Genomic DNA, 26,421 nt, shown 5'->3' on the forward strand with positions numbered 1-26,421 from the left:
GCTTTACGTTTTGTTTTTGTTTTGTTTTATTCTTGAATAAATTTTTTTTGAAGACGCAAATTGTATTTTTTTTTAGGTATTTGAAATGTGTTTGGTATATGTTGGTAATTTTTTTTCGTTTCCTTCTTCACCTCTCGTCTTCACCCTTTTCATTTACTTTTCATATATATGTATGTAATAATAATAATAATAATAATAACGCGGCAAATTTCGGGCCTATGCAAAAATGTTTCTTTTCGTGTAGCTTTAATTTAGTTAGTTGTTGCTTTTATTTTGTATATGTTCTTTTTGGTTTTGAGAAATTGATTTTTACGCTTAAATATTTAGCCTAGGAAAAAAAAGGTTGCATTAAATATTCCTTAAAAATTGGTTTGGTTTTTTTTTTCTTGTTGTTCTTGTTCGTTTTTAGGAAAACAGATTCATATATTTTTTTGTGGTTTTTTCTTGCTTTTGGTTTTTATTTTTGAAATTTGTTTAATTTTACGATTAATCTGTAAACTTAGGTGCTAGGCAAAAAAAAAATTGGCTCTCTTAGATTAGGGTTTTTATGTTGTTTGTTGTTGTTTTTTTTTTTGAATTTTCTTATTTTTCTTTTTTATATAATTTCTTTAGTACGATATGCGGTTTGTGTTTTAAAGTTTTTTTTTGTATGTGTGTGTGTGTGTATTTTGTTTACGCTTCCATCTCGAAATATTTGAGTGTCACAGAAGAAATTGTTGGTATTTATGCTAGAGTTTAATGCGAATTTAAATTATCGTTAGGCTACGTTGATAAACTCCTCGATTCTCCCTCTACGCATATGATTTTTCATATATTCATATATGTCTATATATATGTGTATATGTATGTATATGTATGTTTTTATGCATTAATTATTTATAGAGTAAGTAGATTATAAATAATAATTTAGTGCATTTTGCGGTTTTACTTTTGCTATAATTATGAATTATTCAATTTTTTTTATCATTGTGTGTGTGTGTGTATGTGTGTGGGGGGTGTGTGTGTGTTTGTGTTTGTGTGATTTTTATGTAAATTCAAAATTTACAAAATTTATTGTTATATATTTTACGTTTCGTTTTGCTCTCGCATCGCATCGCGTCGCTGCTCTTCTTTACTATATCTTTCCTCCGTTTCTCTTACCAGCTTCTCAATGATCTTTGATTCAACAAATATATTTATATATATATATCTATATATAAAAAAAAAGAAAAAAAAATGTGGAAAGGGGCAAACATTTTCCTCGCAGCATTTTCCTTGCTTTCAACTATCTTTTACTTTGGGTTTTCGTTTCTTAATTGCTTTTGCTTCTGCTTCTGTTTAATCGCTTCTCGTCTCTCCATTCGTTTTGTGTGTGTGTGTGTGTGTGTGTGTGGTGTGTGGTGTGTATGTGTTTTTGCTTGAGATCAAAAGATAGTTTAACAAGTCCGGGACTAAGGGGGTATCAGGAGGATCTGGTGGAGTACGAAGGAAGAACGAAATAACGAAAGTAAGATCATGCCTCGCGAGGAGTCTATGTACAGAACGGCATATCCGGTTCGCTTTTAGTCTGTATGTACACTCAACCATTGAATAATGTGCGTAGCCCTAGTTCCGAAATCGATATTATCATCATCATCATTATTCATAGTTTATAATTCATTATAATTAATTAATTAATCATAATCGTGGTAATAATAGATCGACAAACAAAAAAAATATATATATATATATATGTGTATATAGTTATCCATCCTACCGCCTTCGCTTACAGTCTTCAAGTAGAAACAAATCAAAAAAAATCTTTGCAAGATCTCTTTCGCTATCATTGGATCTTGGCTTTTGGTTAAAGTTCTTGGGCAAGTCAGTGGGGGGGGGCCTTTTTTTTTTTTTTTTGGGGGTATAGATAGGGGATATAGGGTGGTGGAGGATGGGGGTGCTTTTAATACTTTTGCGCTCCTCGCATAGCGTCTCTAAACTTTTAGCTACAATTATTACAACTCCGGGGCAACCAGACCTAAGGCTATCCTATCCTAAGTCCCATAGGTATTGTATTGTATTGTATTATATTGTACGTAATATGATTTAAAAAAAAAAACAAAAAAAAATATATATGTATATATAGAGTTCGCTACGTTCTAGGTGCTATGTATGTATCGATATATCTAGCTCGCTCGAGGCGAGTCCTGGGTCTAGGTCTACGTCTAGGTCTAAACATCCAAACTTAATCACAAGTAAACGGTCATCTCCATCGCCAACTGCATCTGCCTCCGCCTCTGCATCTGCCTCTGCCTCTGCCTCTCCATCGTTGATCATTGCACTGTCCTAGTAGTTCCACGCGGCTGCTGGCGCGACACTGGCCACCGCCTGGGCAGCTGCCACAGCCCCGCTGCCAGCAGCTCCTCCTGTGGCGGCGACACAGGCCGCTGACGATTCCTCGGCGTCAACCTGGCCGGGGGCGCCGTTGCTGCTCAGGCGGCTGACGCGCACCAGACGCAGCTTCTCCTCGTTGATCACCTTCAGCTTCTTCTCCGCCTCGCAGTCGAGGCCACCATCCAGCTGCTGCTGCAGCTGCTGCTGCAGCTGCTGGTGCTGCTGGTCCTCCTCCTCATCGTCGTCCTCCTCCTGCTTGATGCGCACCTCGGGCTCCATGAACCGCTGGTCGATCTCCAGCTGGGCGTGCTCGTGCTCCGAGTCGCCGCCGCCAGCCTCCACGGACTTGCCATCAGCCTCGTCCCGACCGTAGTCGGAGGAGCCCTGCTGCATCACACAGACGCCGTTGATGATGCGCTCGCTCTCGCTCCCGGCGCCGGACTGTGCCGCTACAGCGGCTGCAGCTGCTGCCGCTGCGACGGCTGCCGCTGCCAGTCCCGCATTGGGGGTGGTGGTGCCAGCGGGGTTCACCCACTGGGGGGCTGCCGGCTTGCGGCGGGAGCTGCGCACCGCGTTGCTCATGTAGGCGGCAGCCGCCGAGGCGAGGGCGGACTTCTGCAGGACCTTCTCGTACTCGGAGACGGCCTTGTCCTCCGCCTCCTGGCCCTCCAGCGACTCGTTGTCGCTCATGTTGTGGCCACTGGCGTCCATCTCCAGGTCGTCCTGGTAGTCGTCGCTGCGCTCGCGCTTCAGCGTCGGCATGGACAGATCCAGGCCGCTCATCTGCTCCTTGAACGCCTGGTTGAGGGCCTGCAGCTGCAGCTCATCACCAACGCCGACACCGGCCGCACCAACAGCCGCCGCGGCGGCGGCTGCCCCTGCAGCAGCAGCGGCGCCCGGTATTCCCGCCAGACTGCGGCCGAGGAGAGCGGCCGCCGCGAAGTACGGTGGGTAGGGTATGGGCGCACCGCCCAGGCCCATGCGCTCCTTGTGCAGCTCGACGAGCCGCTGCTGGAGGAGGATGCGGAACTGGACGGGATCGAAGGGCGTCGCATTGGTGTTCTCCCGACTCGGTATGGGGTTGTCCTGGCCGGGCTGGCCGTGTGGCACCTGCTGCTTGAGCCGCATGCGGTGGTTGTGGAACCAGTTGGTGATCGTCCGTGTGGCCAGGCTGAGCTCGTTGGCCAGGAACTCGATGGTGCCCACATTGGGGTACGGGTCGAGGGCGAACGCCAGCCGCAGCGCCTCCTTCTGCTCCTCGGAGAAGAGGACGCGCTGCTTCTTGCTGGGCGGCGCACCGCCCACGGAGCCCACAGAGCCGGGTCCGGGGCTGCTGGTGTAGAAGTCGTTGGTGTCGTTGCTGGAGGTGTCGCTGCTGTTGTCCTGCTGATTGGGGCCGGTGCTGCGGCGCCGCTTGCTCGCCTCCCGCCGCTCGTTCTTGAGCAGCTGCAGCCGCTCCACATTGTTGGCGTCGCTCAGCCACAGCTGCATCCGGATGAACGGCTCCCGGCCCTTGATCGAGAGCATGTGCCAGGGCTTCGGTTTGCTGAGCAGCTCCGACACGGAGCCCTGCGACAGGCCCAGCACCGCCTCGCCGAAGATCTTCTGCCCGATGTTGTTCGCCAGCAGCGCCTCCTTGATCTTGGTGGTGATGTCGTGCGTGTCCAGGTCCTGGGTGAGGGCGGCCATCTCGTAGACGGTGGGCGACATGTGCTGGTGCAGGCTGCGCATCGCATTGGGCGCATGTGCGCCCCCATGCACCGGCATCAGCATCGGCTTCTTCTCGCCAGCCGGGCCCGACGGTGGCCCAACGGGTCCGCCGGCATTGCCCTGGCCGCCGGCATTGGAGCCACCGCCCACGGAGGTGACAGCACCGCCGCCCGAGGCGGGCAGACTGATGGCATGCTGGGGCGGCAGGCCGGGCGAGGTGAGCAGCATGTTCTGGTGGTGCAGGGCGGCGGCTGCCTGGGCGGCTGCAGCGGCCTGCTGGTGCTGCTGATGCTGCTGGTGCTGCTGGTGCGGATGTGCGTGGGGATGGGGGTGCTGGTGGGGATGCTGGTGCTGGCTCTGCTGCTGGGCGGCAACGGCAGCGGCCGCGGCGGCCGCCTGCTGCTGCTGCTGCTGCATGGCCGCGGACATGGCCACGGCCTGCATCTGCTGCATGATGTGCTGCGCCTGGGCGGGCTCCTGCAGCTTCAGCTCGTTCATCATCTTCTGCATGGGCAGGGCGGCGGCCTGCATCTTGCTGGCCAGCCCCTGTGGCATCTGGGGGCTGCCGGAGTAGCTGCCGGTGCGCATCAGCTTCTCGGGCGCGATCTTGTACTGGCTGGCGACCAGCTTGTGCACGGCATTGTCGTCCTCGAGGAACATCTTCATGCGGATGAAGGGCTCGCGGCCCTTCTGGGTGAGCATGTGCCAGGGCTTGGGGCGGGCCAGCAGGTCGGAGACGGAGCCCTGCGACAGGCCCAGCACCGACTCACCGAAGAGGCGCTGCGAGATGCTATACTGGGAGAGAGCCTCCTTCACGCGGCGCACAATGTCCTCCGTGTTCAGGTTGTTGAACATATCGAACTGCTGCTGGGTGATGGGCGGCAGCACCGCCTTGGTGGGCCGCTGCGGTGTGCTGTGGTGCGGCGTCACCGGCGGCTGGGTGATCAGCGAATTGGTGATGGACGCCATCCGCTGCAGTGGGCTGGCGGTGGCCGCAAACTCCTCCCCTTGGTTGCTCAGTGCCGGCGGCAGGATCGAGTTGCTCAACGGACTGGGGGCGGCCGAGTTGCTGGCATGGCTGCCGGCTCCACCGGATCCTGCTCCGGCCCCAACGCCGTCTCTGGCGCTGGCGAGGCTGTTGGCCGAGCCGGGCACGCTGCCGGCACTGCCCGAGGGCGGGGCTGGCGGTGCGGGCGGGGCCGGGGTGTCGGACTTGCGGCCGTGCAGCGACTGTGGATAGTCGCGTGGATCGTCGCGGTCACCGTCCTTGGAGCTGCTGCTGCTGTGCTCCAGCGAGCCGCGCTGTCCGTTCAGCTTGATGTCCTTGACGGCGGCCAGCGAGAGGTCCTGGGCGCCATTGAGCACCTGCTGCTGCAGGGCCATCAGGCTGGAGAAGTTGGGGAAGCCGGACACCGCCTGGGCTTGGGCCTGGGCCTGGGCCGCCTGCTGCTGCTGGTGCTGCTGCTGCAGCTTGGCGATCTCCCGCTCGAAGGCGTGGCGCATGTTCTCGTCGGGAACTGGGAATGCATTGGCCGCACCGGGCATGCCGGCGGCTCCTCCAAAGAACGGCGACAACAGGAAGCTGTTTTTGCGGAGAAGAGAAGAGATGACGCAGGTCAGAGATTGTTCCCTTGTTCCCTTGGTCCCTTGTTCCCCGCAGAGACAACCCAGAGTGGGTTCCTCTGGCTGTTACTCACCTGGGGAAGGCTGCCTCGCGTGGTGTGCGGGCTATCAGCTCCTGGTAGAGTCGCGCCATCTTGTCCTGGGCGAGATCTTCGTGGCGGAGTCGCTGCTGCTGTTCGCGCTCCCGTTCGCGCTGCTCCCGCTGCTGCTGGTGCTGTTGGTGCTGCTGCTGGGCGGCGGCCACCACAGCGTCCCGCTGCTCGGAGGCCATGTGCTGCTGCTGCTGCTCCCGGTGCTGATGCTGCTTCAGCTGCTGTTCCACCTTGAAGAACGGCGATGTGCAGCTCTGTGGCGGCGACTTGCTGTCCTCGTTGCTGTGCGTATCCTCGCCAGCGTGTCGCCGCTGCTGGTCCTGCTGGTCCCGCTGCTGCTGGGCGGCTGTGCTCTTCATCAGCGAGGAGGCCTCGCTCAGGATGTGGGCAATGCGGTCCTCTGACATGGAGTCATCGCCACCGCCGCCGCCGCCAGCGCCGCGTCCCGCATACTGAGGCAGTCCCGAATCTGCAGAGAGAGATGGAGAGATAGAGAGGATTAGAGAGGGCGATCGTAAAGGCTGCTGGGGGATATACATCCCATTAAAGGTTGTAAAGTTTATGTGGGCTCCGCTTGGGCTTTGGGCTTTTCGGGCTTTTGGGGGGCTCTCAGCTCATTTATTAAGGTTCGCTCTATTGGCTGTGACAGGACATGAACATGGACTGAGACTCAGACTCAGAGCCAGACCCAAGCACAGGCCCAGAGCCTCCCCACTCCACTGCGACTGCGACTGCGAGTCCAAACCGAAAACCAATTAAGCCATAAAGCGTTCAAAAAGCCAAAGCGAATTTGTGGCCATAAAGCGGCGCTGCAGTTGAAAGGGCCCCAACGTGCCCCATCAAGTGTCCCACCACTGAGAGAAAATCCATGGCCCATGGACATGCACACACTGACAGAAATTTGCAAGCGGTTTGTCGCTGCCACAAGGCAGAGAGACTTGGGGTGTGGGTGCTCAATTATATTCTCAGGCAACACAAAACGCCAAACGATGAATGGTCAAAAAAAAAAACAAATATTTGTGCCCCTTACCAGCCCCCTTCCCTGCCATTCCCCCCTACCACCACTGAAATAGTTGTTGATGCAGGAGAGCATGCGCTAATTTGGCACGCGCCTGGCCCCCCGTTCTCCGTCTCCCGTCCCCGCACTGTGGGGGTGGGGAGGCTGCTCATCGAAGCGGGAGTTTGGTCGCAGCGACCATCAGGAGTTGAATAAACGAAATGAATAAATGAATGAATTCAATTGCAATTGAGAGCAAAGGATGCAAAAAATTACAAACAAAAAAAAACACACACACAAAAAAAAACAAGCAAAAAAAAAAAAAAATTATTTCATATGCGGCACGAAAACTGAAAAATTGTTTTTGCAGGAAATTCAATTGAAATGGAGAAGCGTTTTGCTTTTTGGCTTTTTACATTTTTCACGTGACACAGAGACAGAGGGAGCGAGCGGGAGAGCTGGAGTGGCAGTGGGACTGGGAGTGGGAGAGAGTGAGAAGTACAGAGAATCGAGTGGTAAATTGCAAAATAATCGCACAAGTGGTTCGCCCCGCAAAACAAGGGACCATAGAATTTCCTGTGTGATGTCCTGCGGCATGTTTTGTGGCTGCCACACAGCACAAACATCAATCAGCCGCACACGTTCAACGTGCAGTGGGGGCGGGGGGGCAAGGGGCTGGGCGAAATGGAGAGCTGTGGACTGCGAAATGAAATAACTGAAAATCGCTTTACAATTGCCAAGCATAATCGATGCCCAAAGGAGCAAACACTTGAATGCCCAAATAAAACTGCAAGAATCGCTCCAAAAAGCGGAAACGGAAATCAACACATGAATGACAAATGTACCACCCCCCCTGCCACCCCACCTGCCACCACTCAAACAAACAAAAAAGTAAAACCACAGCCCCTCTGGACAGAGCCATTGAAGCGAGAGATTCAAAGTGAGGGAGAGAGTGGGAGCGGTAGCCCTAGCCACAGGACCACACACACACACACACACACACCCAGAGATAGATGGATAAAGGCGATAAAATGGCCAACTACAATAGATCGGAGCACTCTTAACGTGCTCCAGTCCAGTCCAGTTCTGTTCTGTTCCCTACCCATCATCATCGAGATTCGTTGCCATGTTCTCTACTTCTGCTTTTTTTTTTTGGTCGAATAAAAATTGGAAAAATGATTTTTGTGTGAATTTTTTCCTTATGTGACTCCTTGTCGTCGCTTCATTTGGGGATTACAAAGTGTTTTTGTGTTATAAAGTCGAAGATGACATTGATGACACCTGGAATGACCCAGACCATGGGGCTGCTGCGTAGTAGATCCGGGGCCAGAGCCCACAGATTGGAACAGGATATAAAAGAATAGAGTGAAATGGAAATGGATGTGGATGTGAATGTGGGTATGGACAGACACAGACACAGACAGCTTAAGCGGTCTTAGTGGAAGATTGTGGTGATGGGACATCCGTTAGAGAGGAATTGCTTGCAGTTCATAGATTAAAGTTCGCTCTTGCTCTCTCACTTTTGAGTTTAGTTTTGGATAGCCTAAGCCCCCTCCTCCTGCCCCCAAAGGACAATTGTTTGTGCCTTTTCTTTGTGCATACAGCATTGATTGTTGCTGCTCCGCTGTAGCTGTATCTTTAAGTTTTATTCGGTGCCTCTGCACTTTAATCCATAATTTAAGCGTCTCGTGTGGCGTATTTTGGCGCAGACAAAAGCTCTGGGCGGGCGCCCAACCTTCATAACGGATTCGGATTGCCCGCAGTTTTTTTTTTTTTGGCCCAACTTTCGCTACCTCTGCGCGGCCATCCTTTATGGCCATCATTCAAATTTTTACTCTACAGATACAGCTACATATATATATATATACATATATAAATATATATAGATATATGTAGATATGGATGGCCACTTTTTTGTCTGCAATTTACATTCTGTTTTTTTTTCTGCTTTGTTCCCCAATCCTCAATGTATTTTTTTTTTTTTTTGTAATTTATTAGAGAGGAACATGTTGACCAAATTGTCATTCAAAGGGATTTCGGATTTGTGCCGGACCCCAGATATGAGCTATCATATTTGTCTACCTCCCAATGAGAATGAGAATATGTATCCGTGCATGGAAATATATATACGAAATACGAATACGATTGTACATATTATATGGGGGAGAGAGAAGATATATTTGTATTTGTATATTTTTCTATATGACAATCTATCCTAACCCATCTCGGTCTTGCGGCCCCCTCGCTCGCTCCAACAATTTGCCTGATGAATATTTGCCTTTTATAACAAATCAGAGAGGAGGCAAGAAGCCCAGACATATGAGTGGATGGATGCTTCAGCTACAGGAGATACGATACTCCTATCCAGTTCTGTCTCATTCCCCTCCTCTGTCGTCTTTGGCTTTCCCGTGTGTGTGTGTGTGTGTGTAGGGGGTGGGGGTTGCCATGTGGGGCTGATTCGTTTGTTTTTTATTCTAATACAATAAATATTTGCCAGCACACAAATATGTAATCATACTTCAACATGTCGCGTCGCACCGAAAGGGTTCGTTTCTACCCATCCGTTCTACTACCCCCCCCAAACACCCAACCCCCAGCCCCCCCAGGAACAGTCAGTTAGTGTGGGGAATGGGTGGAATTGAACGGCACATTGAAATTGGCACACGCACGCAATTTGCATTAATTGCAAGAAAAATTTTCTAATTAAAATGCCAGTCATTTGTATTTCTTTTCTCCCTCCTCCCACCACCCCATCGCATGCGAGTGAGAACCCCATGCTCACACTTGCTCCTTTCCTTTCTCGTTGCTGTTGTCAGTTATCCATTTGTTGTTGCTTGGTATTAGCAAAAGTGTCAATTAAAAAAAAAAAACACAGAGACACAGAGAGAAAACATCAAGAAAAGGAAAGGGGGCTGGGAGAAGCAGCTTGATGAGTGGGAAGCAAAAGGATGAGGAGTAGGTGTAGCAGTAGGAGTAGCAGTAGCTGGAGGACCAGGAGCTGAATGAATTGGTAGCTTCTTTTCATTCTGGATGAGCAGAGGGCAAACGTAGCATGGAAAATTGAAGAGCTTCGACAGGGTTGGGATTGGGGTTGGGGGTTGGGACTGCACTGCACTGCAGAGTCTCTCACCTGTTATCAAAAAACGTTTCACCTTCAAATTCCCCCGTCACTCACTCTCTATCTCTATCTCTCCCTAGCTCTGTCTCTCACTGTTTGGCTCTGTCGCACTCACACATTGTTTGTCTTGCAATTAAGCAGAAAATATGAGAAAAGGCTGTGGAGTGATGGCAGGAGAGAGGGAGGAAAGAAGAAGTCAGAGCCGATGACAGGAGAGAGTAGAAGGCAGCAGAAAGAAAGGACAGAAGAAGGAGCGCTTAAGCGAGAGCGAGAGAGAGAATGAGGCAACAGCTGTGTGAGTGAGTGTGTGCAGGTGGTGGAATGAGCGGAATGGCTGGAACGCGTGGTTGGAATGCCGGGAATGGTATGGGGTACATTTTGCCCCGTGCAGCAGCAGCAGCAGAAGTAACTTTGTCTTGCATTTTAATTTGTTTTCGTCATGATTTCGCTTTGTTGTTCCATCTCCAACCCTTCCTCACTCCCTATCTCTTTCCCCCTCTCTCTTTCACTCCTTCTCTCCATCTTTGGCTCTTGTCAAAGTTCATTACAAAGTAATTAGCTGCCTTATATGCAAAATAAGAAATACAAAAATCAAGAAGCAAAAAAGAATTAAAAGAACTGGCAACACGAACACGACATGTGCAACATTAATTTGCGGCAGCAAAGGCCGGCAGTAGCAACCCAAAAGTTTCCCCACTTACCTCCCCCTATATGCGGGGGGCAATGAGGCGTGTCTGGTGCCTCTCTAGTAGGTATAAATTTTTTTTTATTCTGCTTTATAGTATTATTTTGTGCCTGCTGCTTCCGCGCACACCTCTGGCCAACCCCATCAAATTAGCACTCCTTGATCGGAGGCCATTACTCTTCGATGCCCCTACAGTTCTCGCCCCAACCCAACCCAACCCACCCCACCCCAGCGCACCTCATTCGCGTACCCCTGTGATATGCCTGATTGCCCCATTTCGTTGATCACAAAAGATATCAAAGAAATGAAAAAATAAAATAAATTTCACAAAAATTTTGTTCCCCATTTTCTGTTTTTGTGTTCATTCTGTGAAATACCCCTTGAAGGAGATGGGGCATGATGATTTGTTTTATTTGGTTATAAAAGACTTGTCGGAATTTCTACAATTTGTGGTTGTATCCTACATAATCCAGGGTATCCAATGATTCGCGTTCTAAAGAATTCTAGTTCTTCATTCTAGTATTTTGTACGTTTTTGGTAGGTGATCGCCAGATTTATGAGAATTGTTGAGCGAGCTTTATGCTAATTTATGCGTATTGTTTTGCCTGCCCACGCAGGCCATCTGCATCCACATTCACATCCACTCCCGCTGACAGTGCTGCTCTCCTGCCTATCTGTTCTGTCTGTGTGTCTGTCTGTCTGTTACCGCAATGAGTCGCCACACTTATGCGATGCCACTCAATGAACAATTTTAATGGCCGCATCGTGGCGTGTGAGTGTGTTTGTGTATAAATAAAATCAAATAAAATAAAATACAATAAAGATGAGGCCGAAAAATCGTGTAAAAGCAAAGGAATTGATACGCCCCGTTGGTCACTTAGTCAGACCAGATCGCATGCCTATGTCTCCTCTCTATCGAAGCAGCAGCAGCAGCAGCAGTAGCAGTAGCACGTGAGAGTATTGGTAAGATATACACACACGCACGTACACATACACATACACATATACTCATGCATGGCGCGCTTTATGGCTTGTGACAAATAATTTGTGAAGCGGCCGCAAATAAATGTGTGGCAGGCAAGCGGCTGGCAGGCAGGCAGGCTGGCAGTCGGACCGGCATCTTCTGGCGTTTGGAATGCTTTTGTTTTGTCTCTCACTTTGCCCGTGCCCCTTGCTCCTGCCCCTGCTGCTTCTACATGGCTTCCTCCCCTGCGCTTCATGCGCTGCTTTCTTGCGGCTCTATTTTTGGCCACTCGCACTCTCCGCCGCTTTGGCCTGCGTTGGCCTGGCTAAAACAAATAGACGACAACGGCGATGTCTGCTCAGAAATTATGTGTTAATATGCTAGTATTATTAGCTGCTATAATGGCTGGCTGGCCCCCCTCGGCCCGCCCTCCGCCACAGCACTCCATGGCACCAGCACCTCCCCCCCGCCCCCACAACTCTTTCAGCATTTCTCTTTTGTCATTACGTATACGCAGAGTAATTTTTCCCTCTTCCCTTTTTGTTTTTGTTTTTTATAGTTTTTTGTGTGTTGTTTGGCTTTGAGCGTTGGCCAGGCTAAATGAGTTTCAATTGAGCACTTAACCCGGTGCTACCTCAACAGTCCAACAGTCCTACCCTCAGCCGCTCTATTCCGAAAAAAAATCTCCCATCCACTGCCACACCCAAATCCTCTGACATCGTATTTATTCGGAAAAAGTCCTGTCAACTGGTTTTTTGTGCACTCTGACTAGAACTTTGCACTGAAGTGCAGGCACAGTGGAATGAGTTGTGTATTAAGCAATCGAAATGATATCGATAAGAGCGATTACTGTGTGGATAAGTAAGCCATCGACAAGGCAAGGGGATGATTAATGATAAGTATTCTCCTTACCATTCTATCGATATGTCTCAGATATCAGTGCAGTGCACTAGCCCCAACCCCTGCACCGCTCACCACTTCCATGGCTGTCAACCCCCCCCCCCCTCCCGAAAGTTGTACAGTTTAATATGCAACAATTGTCGTTAAATGTTACAAAAACATGAAGAACCTAGGGAAAATAAAGGAAAAGCAAACCGAAAACGCAAAAACTTTTGCGTCAACCCATAGCCGGGCGGGCGGGCGGTGCTTCCCACTCCTTCATGGCCCTACACACACACACACACACACACAGAACCCTAGACGTTATAACCATTCAACCCCTGCCGCCACACAATCCTGCCACTGCCACTGCCACTGCCCCATCGCTTGGCAGTGCCTCTCGCCCCACCCTCGACCGACCACAAAGACGACTTCAAACGCTCGGCACGTCAACGTTTTGCATGCCTCGTTGAAGGCAGCGACTGAGGCAGTGGCAGCAACAGAGGTGGCTGTTGCAACTTGTTGTTGTTTTTGTTGCTGCTGGTACGTTATTTATATATATATAAATATATATATGCAATAGGGAATTTATGTACATAAATATACATATATATATAGGAATTTTATTTTATGATTTTTTATTTCTGTTGTATTTTGTTTCAAGCCTTTCACAGACCAATTGTCACGGCAGTCGTCTGCCACTCTCCTCCCTCTGCCGTATAGCCCACTAGCCCACCCACTACTCCACCATTCCACGCCTCCCCCATCCAACCGCCCACGTTTTGCCGTTTCGCTCATAACGCGCTTTAAACAATTACAATTCAAAATTCATTGACGCGGATCCTGGGTTAACTTTTGCCACAATGACTTCAAAGTATTGTTAACCAACAGAGTTGACAGAAGGTAGTAGTGGCACAACGATAAAACACCCCCCACGTGCAGGTGGCGGGCGGCGGGTGGCGGGTGGCAGGTGGGTCTGCTCCTGCCCCTAGCAGTAGGCAAGGCTAAATGGTGTCTTCTGTCCCCGGTTTTTGTGTGCGGTAGGTGGGTGGAATAATCCAAAGAACAGATCTGTTAATAGCTAAAACCCCCATATTTGCTTATAATTAGCATGGGACTGGAAAGGCAAAAAAAAAAGGGGGGAAAAAAAAATAACGAGAAAAAAGTGGATTTACCCCACGCCACACCCTCCATAAACAGAGTTACAGTTTACAGTTACAGTTACCGTTACAGTTATAGGCTACAGTTAGTTTAGCTTCCATGAGTAATCGTCATAAATTAATTGTCAACATTTGCCTGCACTTAGACCCCCCCCCCACCCTCCAACCCACACAAACACACATACACACACGCATATCCCTGGCCACCAGGTGGATGGGTTGGAACGAATGGAATGGGTGGGTTGCAGCAATGTGTGAATACGAACGGAATGAATGGAATGGGTATTTGAACGGATGGCATGCGTGCCCTGCTGGCACTTTAAAAATACTTTTGCATTGACATACTCGTTTGTATTTGTGTGGGGGCTTCGTTTGGGTTTGGGGGGTTCCATAAAATTGATGACTAATCAATATGCGGAAACGGCGGAATAGCCAGCAACCAAGGCAACAGACAACACGAGTAAACGGCTGACTGAATGATCGTACCATTATGGAAACGGAGCTGGGCAAAAGGGGAACAATGGAAAAACAAACAAAAAACGATACATAAACGAAATGAAACGAGATGAAATGAAATGAAATGGAATGCAAAAACGAAACAAAATTCCTGTTCATTTTCACGCCTAATGTGCGAATTTGGTAAAATTTATGGCGACAGGCAAATGGCCGCTCGAAATGCACTGAAATAATGTCTCTTTTCTTGTCTGCAGAGTGTCGTCCGTCTCTACTGCCTGCCAGCCAGCCTGCTTGCCTCCCTGCCTGGCCCAACCGGTGGCACTGGCACCGCCCACCCCCTTTCGCCACACTGCACCACTCTGCGCGTCGTCAAGTTTGTCGCTGTGACTATGACTGTGACTGTGTGACTGTGTGGCGTGTGTGGCTGTGTCTGTGGCAGTGCTGTGCTGTTGGCACGTTGATTATACGCAAAAATCAAAAATAATTAAAATTTCACAATTTAATGTTTTGGCCGCAGGCCAAATGAAATGAAAAACGCCATAAGCCACAAACGGAGAGAGTGAGAGAGAGAGAGAGAGAGGAGCGAGTAAGAAATAGAGACAGGGCGAGAACGCGCTAAAGAGAATGAGAGAAAGAGAGTAAAATATTTTGAAGCTGAAGTTAAAGCGATTCATGCGAATGGAACAACACATTTGGGATTGGAACAATCTTTGGAGAACTAGTTCCAATGATCGCGGCACATGGAATGAATTGGAATGGATTGGAATGGATATGAGATAACCTTTAAATAAACCTTCAAAAACCCTACCCTTCCTACCCCCGCCCCGAGGCCGCCACTGTGGCGGCTGTCAAACTTCTTAAGCCCCTGTCTTAAACCTGCAACTGCAGCCCGTTTTTGCTGGATAAACATGGTAGGATATAGCTAATCCACTCACCTTTCTTGGGTATCAGCGACTTGAGCAGCATGACGGCGTTATCGTCACAGGCCCAGGCATGCATCTTGCGGTAGCTGTCGCGTCCCTTCTCCGTCAGCTTGTCCCAGGGCTTTGGTTTGCTCAGCAGCTCAGAGACGGTACCCTGCGACAGGCCGAGGATGTATTTGGCGAACAGCCGCTGTCCGATATTGTGCACGGAGAGCAGCTCCCGTACGCGCCGCGAGATGTGCAGCGTGTCCAGGGCCTGGTTGGCATACTTGTCCATGTTGTAGCGCAGCATCTCCTGCAGCTTGGCCTCCATGGGATCGCCCTTGGGTATCAGCGACTCTCCCAGTCGGCCGGCCATCGAGGCGCCGGGCGGCAGATTCATCTCCGCGTCCGCGAACCTATAGTGTCCGCGCCCATCCTGATTGGCGGCCGCCGCGGCAGCAAACTGGAAGGCCGGCAGACTGGGCAGGAAGCCCGGTCCTAAGGCCGCCGCATGCTGGGCGTGGGCGGCCATGGCCGCTGCTGCCGCCGCTGCATTAGCATTGGGCGTCAAGCCGTTGTTGTTGTCCTCGGCCACGGCACCGGCTGCCACCGCAGCGGCATTGGCGGCAGCGGCTGCCTGCAGCAGGGACTTGCTGCCGTTGAGGGTGCTGGCCAGGCTGGCCGCCAGTTGGGCGGTGCTGCTGGGTGTGCTATTGGCGCTGGAGGAGTTGGAGTCGGCGTGGTGCAGGTGGTGGGCTGCTGCCGGATGCAGCAGCTGGCCGTGCGGATGGCCGTGGGGCAGGCCGTGCGGATTGTGGCCCACCAGGTGGTGGCCATGCCCCAGCGAGTGATGGTGGTTGAGGGCGCCGTCGGTGGTGCTGCCTGGACCCGAATTGCAGCTGCTGCTGTTGCTGCTGCTGTTGGTGACGCTGCTGTGTTGTTGCGACTGTTGCTGGAGGTGGTGGTGCTGCTGCTGCTGCTGGTGGTGCTGATGCTGGTGATGCGACTGTTGCTGCTGCTGCTGGTGGTGGTGGTGCGGATGGGATCCGGCATCTAGGCGAGAGGAGGAGGAGGAGTGATTGGCATGTGAGAAAGTGGAGTTAACCAATTGACTGAGCAACGCTGTGGACGAGGGTCCGTGCTGCTGTTGCTGGTAGTGTTGTTGTTGTTGTTGCAAGGTTGGCGGTGGCGGCGGCGGTGGCGGCAGCAGCTGTGGCTGCTGCCCCGCATTAACATTTTGATAAATTGTTGGCGTTTTGCTCCCTGGCTGTGGCTGTGCCTGTGGCGGCATGTTGGCAACTGTTGTGGCAGGCTTGGGCGGCGGTGGATTGGGGCTCTCGAAGCCGCGTCGCCAGTAGCTGTTGACCAGCTGCTCTTCGAGTGTGGCGGGCGGCTGCAAGATTGCCTCATCCTCATCATCTTCATCCTCATTTTCGTTTTCGTTCTCATTCTCATTGTCGTCTTCGAGCTCTTGCTTTGGACGCGCTATGGCCGCCTGCTCATCGTTTGCCTCAGTTTCAGTTTCTGTTTCAGTTGCAGCTTCCGTTTCCGTTTCGGTTTCATGCGTTTCACTTTCGTTTTGGTTTTCGTTTTGGTTTTGGGATGTGGCGGCACCTGCTCCTGCTCCTGGGGCAGGTGCTGCGTGTTGCTCCTGTCGAGGAGGCGGCGGCGGCGAAGGATGTGGCCTCGTCTGGTGGCGGCGGCATCGCTGCGGGAAACAACAGACAAATTGTGCTATTTGTTGCTGCTGTTTTGTGTTTTTTTTTGGTGGCAATATCATAATGAGGGGGTTTTATTTATTTTTATTTTTTCATATTATCAACAACATCCATGGAACAAAACGCCAAAAATTAATCCAAATTTGTATATTCTTATTTCTTTGCTTTTTTCTTTTCTTTTCTATTGTTTTCTTATTATTTTTTGATTTGATTTTCAATTCGGTTTCTTATTTTTGTTCATCACTTTTCAAGCATCGTTCTTTTATCGCCAATTGGTGCAACAAAATAACAAAGAATCGTGTGTGTATATATGGATTATATAGATATATATATATATATGTAGGTAGTTTATATTATATATATTTAAATAGAGAGCGAGAGAGACAGACAGAGTGTGAGACAAAGAGAGAGAGAGACAGTGACAGAGAGAGAGAGTGAGAAGAATGTGTTGTCTGTTTGTTTGATTTTTGCCTTTTTCGTTTTTTTGATTTCTTTCTTTCTTTCGTTTTTGTGGTCGGATCTATCGATAAGCATGCACAACGATAACGATAACAACAACAACGTTAACAACAACAACAACAACAACAATAAGAAGAAGAGCCACATCGAACAACACATCAATCGCTCGTTGCAAGTAAAAATATTATTTTACTTGTGTGTTGAAAGGCAAAGAAAATAAATTGAAATATTTACAAAAAAAAAAAAAAAAGAAAAAAAAAATATACAGAAAACTGCAACTCCGACTGTGTTTGCCCCCAATGGGCCATAAATGTTGGCGCCAGACTACCCTCCCGATCCCCGCTGCCTCTACCCCCTGCCCTCTACCACCTCTTCTGGCGGCTGTTCTTCCTCCTCCTCCTGCTGGGGCCTGCGATAACGCTGCCTCAAACAAACCATAAAAGAACGACCAACAGTCGGATCAAAATCAAAGCTCGACTGGGAGGTCCCCATTGATAAGAAGGGCCATTGATCGACAGGCAGACAGAGCGAGAGAGAGGGCGAGAGAGGGCGAGAGAGCAAGAGAGAGAGAGAGAGACAGAGAGGAGTGTGGCAGACAGGCGCTGGAGGCAAACAGCAGCCGTTGCACCGGAAGTACAGTCCCACACAGGCGCACACGCACACACAGAAACCGAAACATACAAGTATGTAGATACAGATAAAAAAAAAAAAAAAAAAAAACAGTTTGAGAACTCACCTTCGCTGATCGCATTGGCAGAGTCACCGCCGCTGCCGCTGGCACTGGCAGCACCATTCTTGATGGCCTCGGCGGCCAGGGCCTTGGTCCGCTCCATGAGCAGGGCCTGGAATTTGTTGGGATCGTTGGCACAGGCGGCGGCAGCTGCGGCAGCGGCCGCGGCCGCAATGGCCGACTGGGGACTCAGAACATTCAGATCCAAAGGACTGCTGCGGGAAGGGAAAGAAACAAAAAAGAGAGCAAGGATATAAAAATACTGCTGGGACTATGGGGCGTATGGATGGATGGAATGGGCTGATGGTTACTCACTGCTGTTCCTTTTTGATTTTAGCTCGCTGCTGTCTGCGTTGGCTGTGGTTTGGTTTGACATGACCGCATGATGATCCTGATCCTCGGCATCTTCATCCTCCTCATCATCGTCCTCCTCATCGACCTGCTGGTGCTGGTGGGTGGTAGAGGCAGCCTCCTCTCCCTCGTCATTGTCCACGAGCATGGCCTGATGGTGGTCATCCTCCTCTTCCTCCTCCTCATCGTCCTCAGCCTGGACTGAGGCCTGGGTGGCATCCAGATCGTTGGATGATGCTGATGCTGCTGCCTCCAATGATGGAGAGGCGGCATTCACCTTGTTGTTGTCGCTGCTCTGGCTGTTGTTGTTGTTGTTATTGGTGGCAGCCGCATTGACAGCGGCAGCCAAGGCGGTAGCCTCGGCCAAAGCCTCATTGATCTGCTGCTTGTCGAGGCGTGCCTCCAGGCGCATGATATGCTGCCGCTTCACCTCCAGATGCTCCTCTAAGCGCTGGATCTGCACCAGATGCGTCTGTTCCAGGGCACGCAGGCGCTGCAGCTCGTCGAGAAGTGCTTTAATCTGGAGCAAAAACGAAAAAAAAAAAACAACAAAAAGAATTGCCAAAGATTAGTGTTGGGTTCAAGGGTTTGTATTTCTAAATTTTATCGAGATGGCAGACACATGTCTCCCTCTCACCCACTCCCTTTTTGGGTAAAAGTTTTGAGAGAGTTATAAAATAATTTTTAATAAAATTAACAACAACGTCAATGTCGGTTGGCGGTGATTGCCAACCGACCCCGCCCCGCCAGCCACGTAAAAACCACCCAACAAACGCCGCCAGGTACAGTCCACCCCACACCCGCTCTTGCATCCTTTTTGTTCTGCAGGAGGAACTTTGTTTGTTTGATGAAAATATGATAATTGGCAAATTTGACAAGGGAATTTTTCTTAAGTGCGTCGAGCGACAACATACGATGGATGTGTGTGTATGTGTGTGCGTGTGTACCCATCCCCTTTCCGCACCACCCCCTGCGTCGTCTTGTTCGGCAAAAGTTGACAAGATAAAGTTTTTCGGCAGCAGCAACAGCAGCAGCAGCAGCCGTGTGGCATGCAACGAAATTTTTTAATGACAGCCAGGTGGGCGTGGCAACGTGTATGCTGTGTATGCTGTGTGTGTGTGTGTATTTCTTATTATGTGATTAAAATTAATTTTATGGCGCGGTTTTTAATTGAAGCATATGCCAGTGGGAAGGGAAAAACAACTTTTGCGCGCAACTGTACCGCCATCGGGCATCGAATATCGAGCCTTTAACGAGGAAGCAGGGTTGGGGGTGTTCTCCCGTTCCATATGTTAATCAAATAAGTTGACTGACGGGATGCCCCCTCCCCCCATCAACATAATTCTAACAACAAATTTGCGTGTCACTGCGTGATTTGTGTCGAACAGAGGCATAAAACAATAATTTCATCAACATGGGAACACATAGCACACACGGTGGCTATGTCCCCCGCACCTATCAAAGGGAGGTGGAGGATTCGTGTCTATTTTATCAATAATTGTGGATTGGTAACCACTGTGAGCTGGGCTGGGCCGGGGGGGCTTAGGGACTGAACACTGATGATTATTGGCCATAAACAATGGCCTGTTTTTTTTTTTTTGGTAGAGGCAATAATACATAATTGGCATTAAAAAAGCATCATGCATGCATGGATGCATGCGTGTGTGTGAGTGTGTTCCATGCCACATGTTCCCTCATGCCATGGATATGGATGGCATGCCGAAAAATGCAAAACAGCCGCCAGGCCCCGTTAATTCTATTATCAATCAAAGGACACACACACACACACACACACACGGACACATATGAACACGTGAAAGGGTTCGGAGTCGAGTATGTGGCAGGGCAGGCAATGAGCTGCCCTCCCCCCCCCCCCATGCCACATGCGTGTTCGATTTTTCATTAGCATACGGGACAAAGACGCGACAGCAACCCCAAAGGCTGCCCCCTGCCATTGGGTCTGAAGACATGACAAGACGACAAACGACTCAAATTAATTGCATAAAAATCTTTTGGGTGCGGTGAGCTCTCGTTGACGGGTGCTGGGCGGCTCGAAGGGGGTGGCTTCTAATTGCCAACTGCTCGACAGACACAACCGCCATGCCATGCTCAGAAAAAACAAAAAAAGAAGAAAAGTAAACGGAATTTTTGCAGCTTTTCTTAAATAAACGTAATTAGCGGCAGTTCCTGGCTCTTCATCCTTTCTGTTCTACCCGGCAATACTATAAACTGTGTTTGTGTGTGTGTGTATGTAGTCACATGTGTTGGCAACTGTACCCGCATGGGATCACAAATCATATGGGAAAATCATCTGGAAAGGCGCGGGAAAGGGTTCTGACTGGGCACGGCTGCTGCCATCTCGTGAAAATTGTCATTTCGATTTGTTGTATTTAGACACACAGAGTTCTCGCTCTCTCCCTCTCTCTTATTGGGCGCCAAAGAAATATTAAAACGATAAATCAACTTTTTGGATTTTCAACATGGATTCTCTACTGCCCCCTGTCCCACCAATTCACAGAAAGCAGAAATCATTTTCAACCCTTGAAAAGCAGAAAGTTTTTGCAACTCTCTGTGGTTGATGAGGCTGCCTGTGGGATGGTCCCAGTCCTGGATGCTGGATGGGCACAGGGATCGGAATGGGTAGTGGTGTGGAGTGGAGTGGCGTAGAGTGGAGCCAGCAATCAAACAAACTATAACAAATACTCGTGAGGGGTAAACTAGAGATGGGTGGTGGAGGGGGTTGGTTTTCCCTTCCGTATTGACTGTAAAATTATGAAAATTTACATTTTTCATGGCCCCCTGCCACCGACCCATGAGCAATGGGCTCGGACAAAGGCTGGACAGGCAGCAGAGCCAGAGCAGAGCCAGAGGTGGATCATATAAAGGTAGGGGTGGGGGTGGGTGGATGTCATATGTGAGGTCTCTCTGACTTAGTTTATCGGGCTAAAAAATTGATGGAGAGAGAGAGAGGGAGAGAGAGAGAGTAAGTGAACATTAGCATCGAGCGAAAAGCAAACGATTTGTAATTAACAAAATTGCCAAGCACCCAAAACCCACCCAACCCTTTGGCTTTACCCTTTGCATAACAATTGACAAAGCAGTCAATACACAGATACACACACACACATGGCAGGCAGAACAATAACAAACACTCGAAGGCAAAAGACGAGAAACGTCGCACAATTGGCAACAGCAGCAGCAGCAGCAGTGGCAGTGGCAGTGGGAAGAAGCAGCAGCAGCAGCAGGTGGAGGCAAGCAGGAGATGAAGGAAGCATAAAATGCCAAAAGGAATTAAGGTTATGCGTCTGTCTCTCTCCCTTTGCGTGTGTGTGTGTGTGCCACATGAGGCAAAGGGTTTTCCACACAACACAGCGCTTCAAGGATTGGGGTCTCTCTCTAAAAAAAGGGTTTAATCAGCGAACAGCAGAAGTAGCAGCAGCAGCACCATTACACACACACACACACACACACACAAATGAGATACACAGATACACCAATCTACAAATACAAATTAACAATAAGCAATCAAAGACACACACACACAAAGACACAGCCAGAGGGATAGAGAGAGAGAGAGAGAGAGAGAGAGCATCTCTCGCCTCAGAAGGGGGTGTCCTTTTTTCTTTTTTTTTTTCTACCAAACAGCAAAAGCATCATCAGACTTTTAGGCCGTCAGCTGCCAGGCAGTCAGGCAGGCAGGCAGCCAGCAAAAACCGTCAAAGGAATTAAAATTCATTCGGGCATAAAAATTTTAAAATATATATATTGTAGATATACGAGTGGGAGTGGATGTATGCGGCGGAGTGGGAGAGTGGAAGTTGAAGAGTGGGTGATGGATAGAGATAGCGCATATAAAAAGGGGTAACTTTTGCCAGCAGAAGAAACAGCGGCAGTAACAGCAGCAGCAGCAGGTGGGGTGACCGGAGGGGGTTGTGTTGTTAATTTCCAAAAAGCCAAAAGACAAATGAGTAAAAAGCAACAACACAGCGCAGAAGGCGGGGGCGGTGGGAAGCAGAGCCAGAGCATCATCGATTGTCTCAATGTCGTCAAATGTTTTTCTTATTTTTTTTTTGTGGCATACAAATACCCTTTTCTGAGGTTTGCTGAATTTGAGAAGCGAAAGGAACTAAAGGAACTGCTTCTAAGCCTTGCATAATCTGTCAATCGGTCTACGCTGCTTTAAACAAACAAAATTGATCCTCGAGGGTATCCAAAGTTTCGATCATGCTCACAATGCTGGCCACATATCGCTTCCATATTTGGAATTTTAGGTTTTTTTCTTTCTTTTTTTTGTTGTCATTGATTTTTGATTGTTTCAAGTCGCTGTTCTGCCAAGGAGCAGGAATGGTGCGGTGGAGGATGGAAGCTTTAAAGTCTGCCAAGTGCACCCCAGAGAGCTTTGACGCCGGGGCTTTTGTGTCGCCTGTCGCTGCTGTTGCTGCTGCTGCTGCCGTGGCTCTTGCATTTCTTTTGCATCTGGCAATGCCCAAGTTGGCAATTTGCAACAAGCGATAACAAAGAGCACAAACGAAAGGAAAGCAAAAACAAAAGACCCCCGAAAGAGGTCACATCTGGGGTGGGGGAAGGGTGTGTCCTGTCAGAGCGAAAAATGATTCATTTGCAGTGATCTTCAAGTGGCATGGATCGCCCTGAGTGCACTCGTGTGAGTGTGATCTACGAGTGCAGGCAACTTTTACTCCATACACTCACCAATTCAATCACCGATTCATTTATTCACTTAGCCATTCATTCATTTATTCATTCGCCCCCCGAACAGTCAGACAGAGACAGACAGACAATTCATCAGCTTAAAGACCTTAAATCGCAGGTAATTTCCCCCGGAATTTTCGCATTATTTGTCAATTGCCTCAGGGTGGGCGGAAAAAAGTAGTGGGGTTCTGTAGGGGGCACGTTGGATGGATGGGGCGGCGGTGGTGGTGGCAATGCCAATTTACAACAATTCAAAGGCATAAATCAAACATTTTGCAAGTTGAAGTTGGCACGGAAAGGCGCCCCTCCAAAACCACCAAAAAAAAGGGGTGGAAGGGGGTCAGTCAAGTTTTCCGTTCGTTGCCGATTGCTTCGTTTGTCAGTCAGTCAAACAGTCATTCATTTAGTCAGTCAGTCAGTCAGTCAGTCATTCAGTTATTTACGCACACACGCACAGGGAACGACGGTAGAGTTATTGAATTGATTCGGATGTCTGTTTTTCGTGGTGGTGCCCCCTGGGGGGCACGCAATTCGCGAATTTGTTTGACTCCGTTGTGTCTTTGTGCGTCTCCACTCTCTCTCGCACTCTCTCTCTCTCTCTCTCTCGCACTCAATTGTTGGTCCGCCCTCTTTCGCCTCCTTTGCCGCTTGATGTTGTTGTATTTTTTGGATTATAAAGTTTTGTAATTAAAATTTGACAGCTTTACAATTCCCAGGACCATCCCCCCTCTACAACTTCCAGCGAACCACCAACTCATCTTCCCCGCCACCCCCTTCGTGTGATTGCGTCCCGCGCACATTTTCTTATTAGAATTTTACAATTTTCGATTTATGTTTCGATTTTATTGTCTTTCCCCAGCGAAAGGAGCAAGATTGGAACGAGTGGAACGCGTGGGAATGGGCGGCCCGTTGCTTTGCGCTTTAACCCTTAAGTGGGGGCTTCTTCTTTTCCTACCAACACTCGCCATCGTTCCTTTCTTCCTTTCATCCATCCTTCCATCATACATGAATGACGGCACATTTGCGTATATTTTTAATCAAAGCGTCCACCCATTCACCCTGCCACCACCCACTCACTCGCTTACTTTTGTTTCTAATTCGTTAAACTTTTGCTTAATAATTGTCTGGCTGTCCCTGCCCCTTCCACGGCTCTACTATGTGAACTTGACTTTTATTCATATTGCCCCAAAAAAATATCAAAATTTTGTTTCAATTTTTGGCTGGTTTTTTTTGTTTTTTTTTGTTTTTTTGTCGATAAGCACTCAACGACGTCCACGACGACGACGACCCAAAAAATGTTGGCCCTTGAGTGGGTTGTGCCCCCCTGCGGAGCGTGGAGAGGGGGTGGGATGGAGGGATGTATTCGGAGCCCAGTCACATGTCTAATCCTTTTGCTTATTGATATGATATCTACACACGCAAAAAGCACAGGAACAGGAATAGGATATATACAAAAAAAAAAAGAAAAAGGTTATAACACACCGATTTTTATTTTATATATTGCGGACAAGGGTTAAGGAGGAGGAAGGGAAAGGGGAGAACGGACTGAGGAGTGGGGGCTTGGGTGGGAGTGCTTTCATAATCAAAAAACGTTAAAATAATAGTCTAGACAATAATTTATGAGCACGGAGCATTGCTCTTGTGTGTGCCCGCATCCTCCTTGACATCCTGGGCTTCAACTCCAACTGCACAGCAGAGCAGAGCAGACATGGACCCTGGACTGTGGATCCTGGTCCCCTGGATCCCCATCCACGTAATGCCAATCAACATCTCTCGAGCAAACATTCGTAAGGCAGAGGCAGAGCAGTACCGTTCTGATCCTGGTCCTTGGTCGTCCTCGTCCTTCGGCTACAGGTCTGTCATTGTTGTGTGCCTTTTGTGTGGCATTTGTTTTTTTGTTTTTGTTTTCTGCTCTTGTTTGGGGGTTTAGTATTTTCGGGGATATAAAAATATGAACGGATGTTCGGGTTTCGGGATGGTATATGCCACATCATGTTGAAAGTTGGACAGTGGCAGTGGCAGTGGCAGCGGCACAGAGACAGTGCGGCAGACAAAAGAGAGAGTGCCGCACAACACCTTAATATGCTCCAACCTCCAACCATTTCGTGGGTTTGTCAGTTTCTAATGGTTTCAACTTCCTTCCGCTTGCAGTTGTCCTTTTTTTTCGCGAGTTCTTTTTTTTTTTTGGTATTTTTGTATTGCTGAAATGTTGTGCGGATTCATTGGTGGGTTAAGCAGGTGTCTGCAACTGCAACACATAAAGCTACTTAAGCAGTGGGGTCTGGGGGCACAAAGTCACCGACGACAGCTGCAACTCGGAGCAAACAGAATGAAGGCCCTCCCCATATCGATGTCTCTGTATGAAAGCCGCCAAGCAAATAGCAACAGAAATTCTGTACTGAACCCACACCAACAAGAAAAGCCGCACACAGGAAGGACTGTTGGAAAGGGGAGGGGGGACTCTAATTTGATTTGAACATCAGCGTCAACTTCTAATTGAATTTGGCCCCTCATCGCCATCGTCATCGTCATCGCTGTGTCTGTGCATCGATTAACTCGACTGCGTCTCGGGCTGTAAGCTCAATCTTCATTTGATGACAATTTCATTTCTATTAAGCGGGCGGAAAATGCCGCTGGAAATGCAAAAACCCACAGCCACGTTCCCCTGCTGCTCCGCCAACCTCCAGCCACCATCCGAAAAAAGAAGTCGGAAAAAAATACATAGATATGGCAAAAGCTTATTTTAATTGCCCGCCTGGTTGGAGCTGGTACTTCGGAAGGCGAGCAGGAAACGGAATGGAATGATGGAATGGAATAGGGTAAGGATGGTATGAAATGGAATGGACAGTGGGTCAAGCACAGAACTATCGACGGGTTTTTATAAGCTATCGATAAGGATAAACAAATCGGAAGGTAAAGAGCAATAAATTATTTCGGATCTATTACAATACATACAAATAAGATAACTAATGTTTAAGGCACAAAAATCGATATTAAAATCGATAGATAAATCATTGATAAAATGATCAATCAAAGGTAGAACATTCAATCGCTTAACGTTCGATGCGCCCCACTGTCATTTTGTGGTGGTCTGGTCGCATTTTGACCGAGCAAACGGCAATTATTTTGACGACGCTTAATTTGCGTTGAGTTGGAGATTTCTCAGCGGCTGGAGGATGCGGTTGATGACGATGGCAACGTCCGCGGTTAGCTTGCATCAAAATTGAAGCGACAGCATAGCAAACTAATTAAAGTCAAGGCATTTAGGGCCCCACCCTGCACCGCCCATTTCCAACATCATCTCCAGTTCCCCCCAAATTGAACGATTTTTATGCCTTAGCCTTTTTTAATTGTTCAATTTGGGGTGGTGCGGGGCGGGTGTGGGGATGGGAGGTGTCTGAAGACCTGCGTTTGATGGCCGAAACTTAAATGCAGGACCTTAGGGCGTCAATAATGACATATTTTCCTCATTTTCTACGAGTCTGTTTTTTTTTTATGAGCGTTTGGCTATCTCC

The 26,421-nt window shown here is 48.9% G+C and overlaps 1 protein-coding gene across 1 annotated transcript in view; it reads right to left on the minus strand.

Annotated features, from left to right (window-relative positions):
* Positions 1 to 2,264: 2,264 nt before the first annotated feature.
* Positions 2,265 to 26,421, minus strand: part of LOC111071648 (homeobox protein cut) — a 74,832-nt gene continuing 50,675 nt past the window's right edge. The window contains exons 3-8 of the mRNA XM_041596171.1: positions 18,228 to 18,716; positions 18,161 to 18,186; positions 17,897 to 18,060; positions 14,969 to 15,991; positions 5,757 to 6,243; positions 2,265 to 5,641 (exon numbers count right to left, since the gene is read on the minus strand). Of these exons, the coding sequence (XP_041452105.1) occupies positions 2,302 to 5,641; positions 5,757 to 6,243; positions 14,969 to 15,991; positions 17,897 to 18,060; positions 18,161 to 18,186; positions 18,228 to 18,716 (5,529 nt within the window). The 3' untranslated portion in view covers positions 2,265 to 2,301. The remainder of the gene's footprint in view (positions 5,642 to 5,756; positions 6,244 to 14,968; positions 15,992 to 17,896; positions 18,061 to 18,160; positions 18,187 to 18,227; positions 18,717 to 26,421) is intronic.

The sequence above is a fragment of the Drosophila obscura genome, unplaced genomic scaffold (assembly GCF_018151105.1).
Source record: "Drosophila obscura isolate BZ-5 IFL unplaced genomic scaffold, ASM1815110v1 contig_97, whole genome shotgun sequence".
In the NCBI taxonomy this organism is placed as follows: domain Eukaryota; kingdom Metazoa; phylum Arthropoda; class Insecta; order Diptera; family Drosophilidae; genus Drosophila; species Drosophila obscura.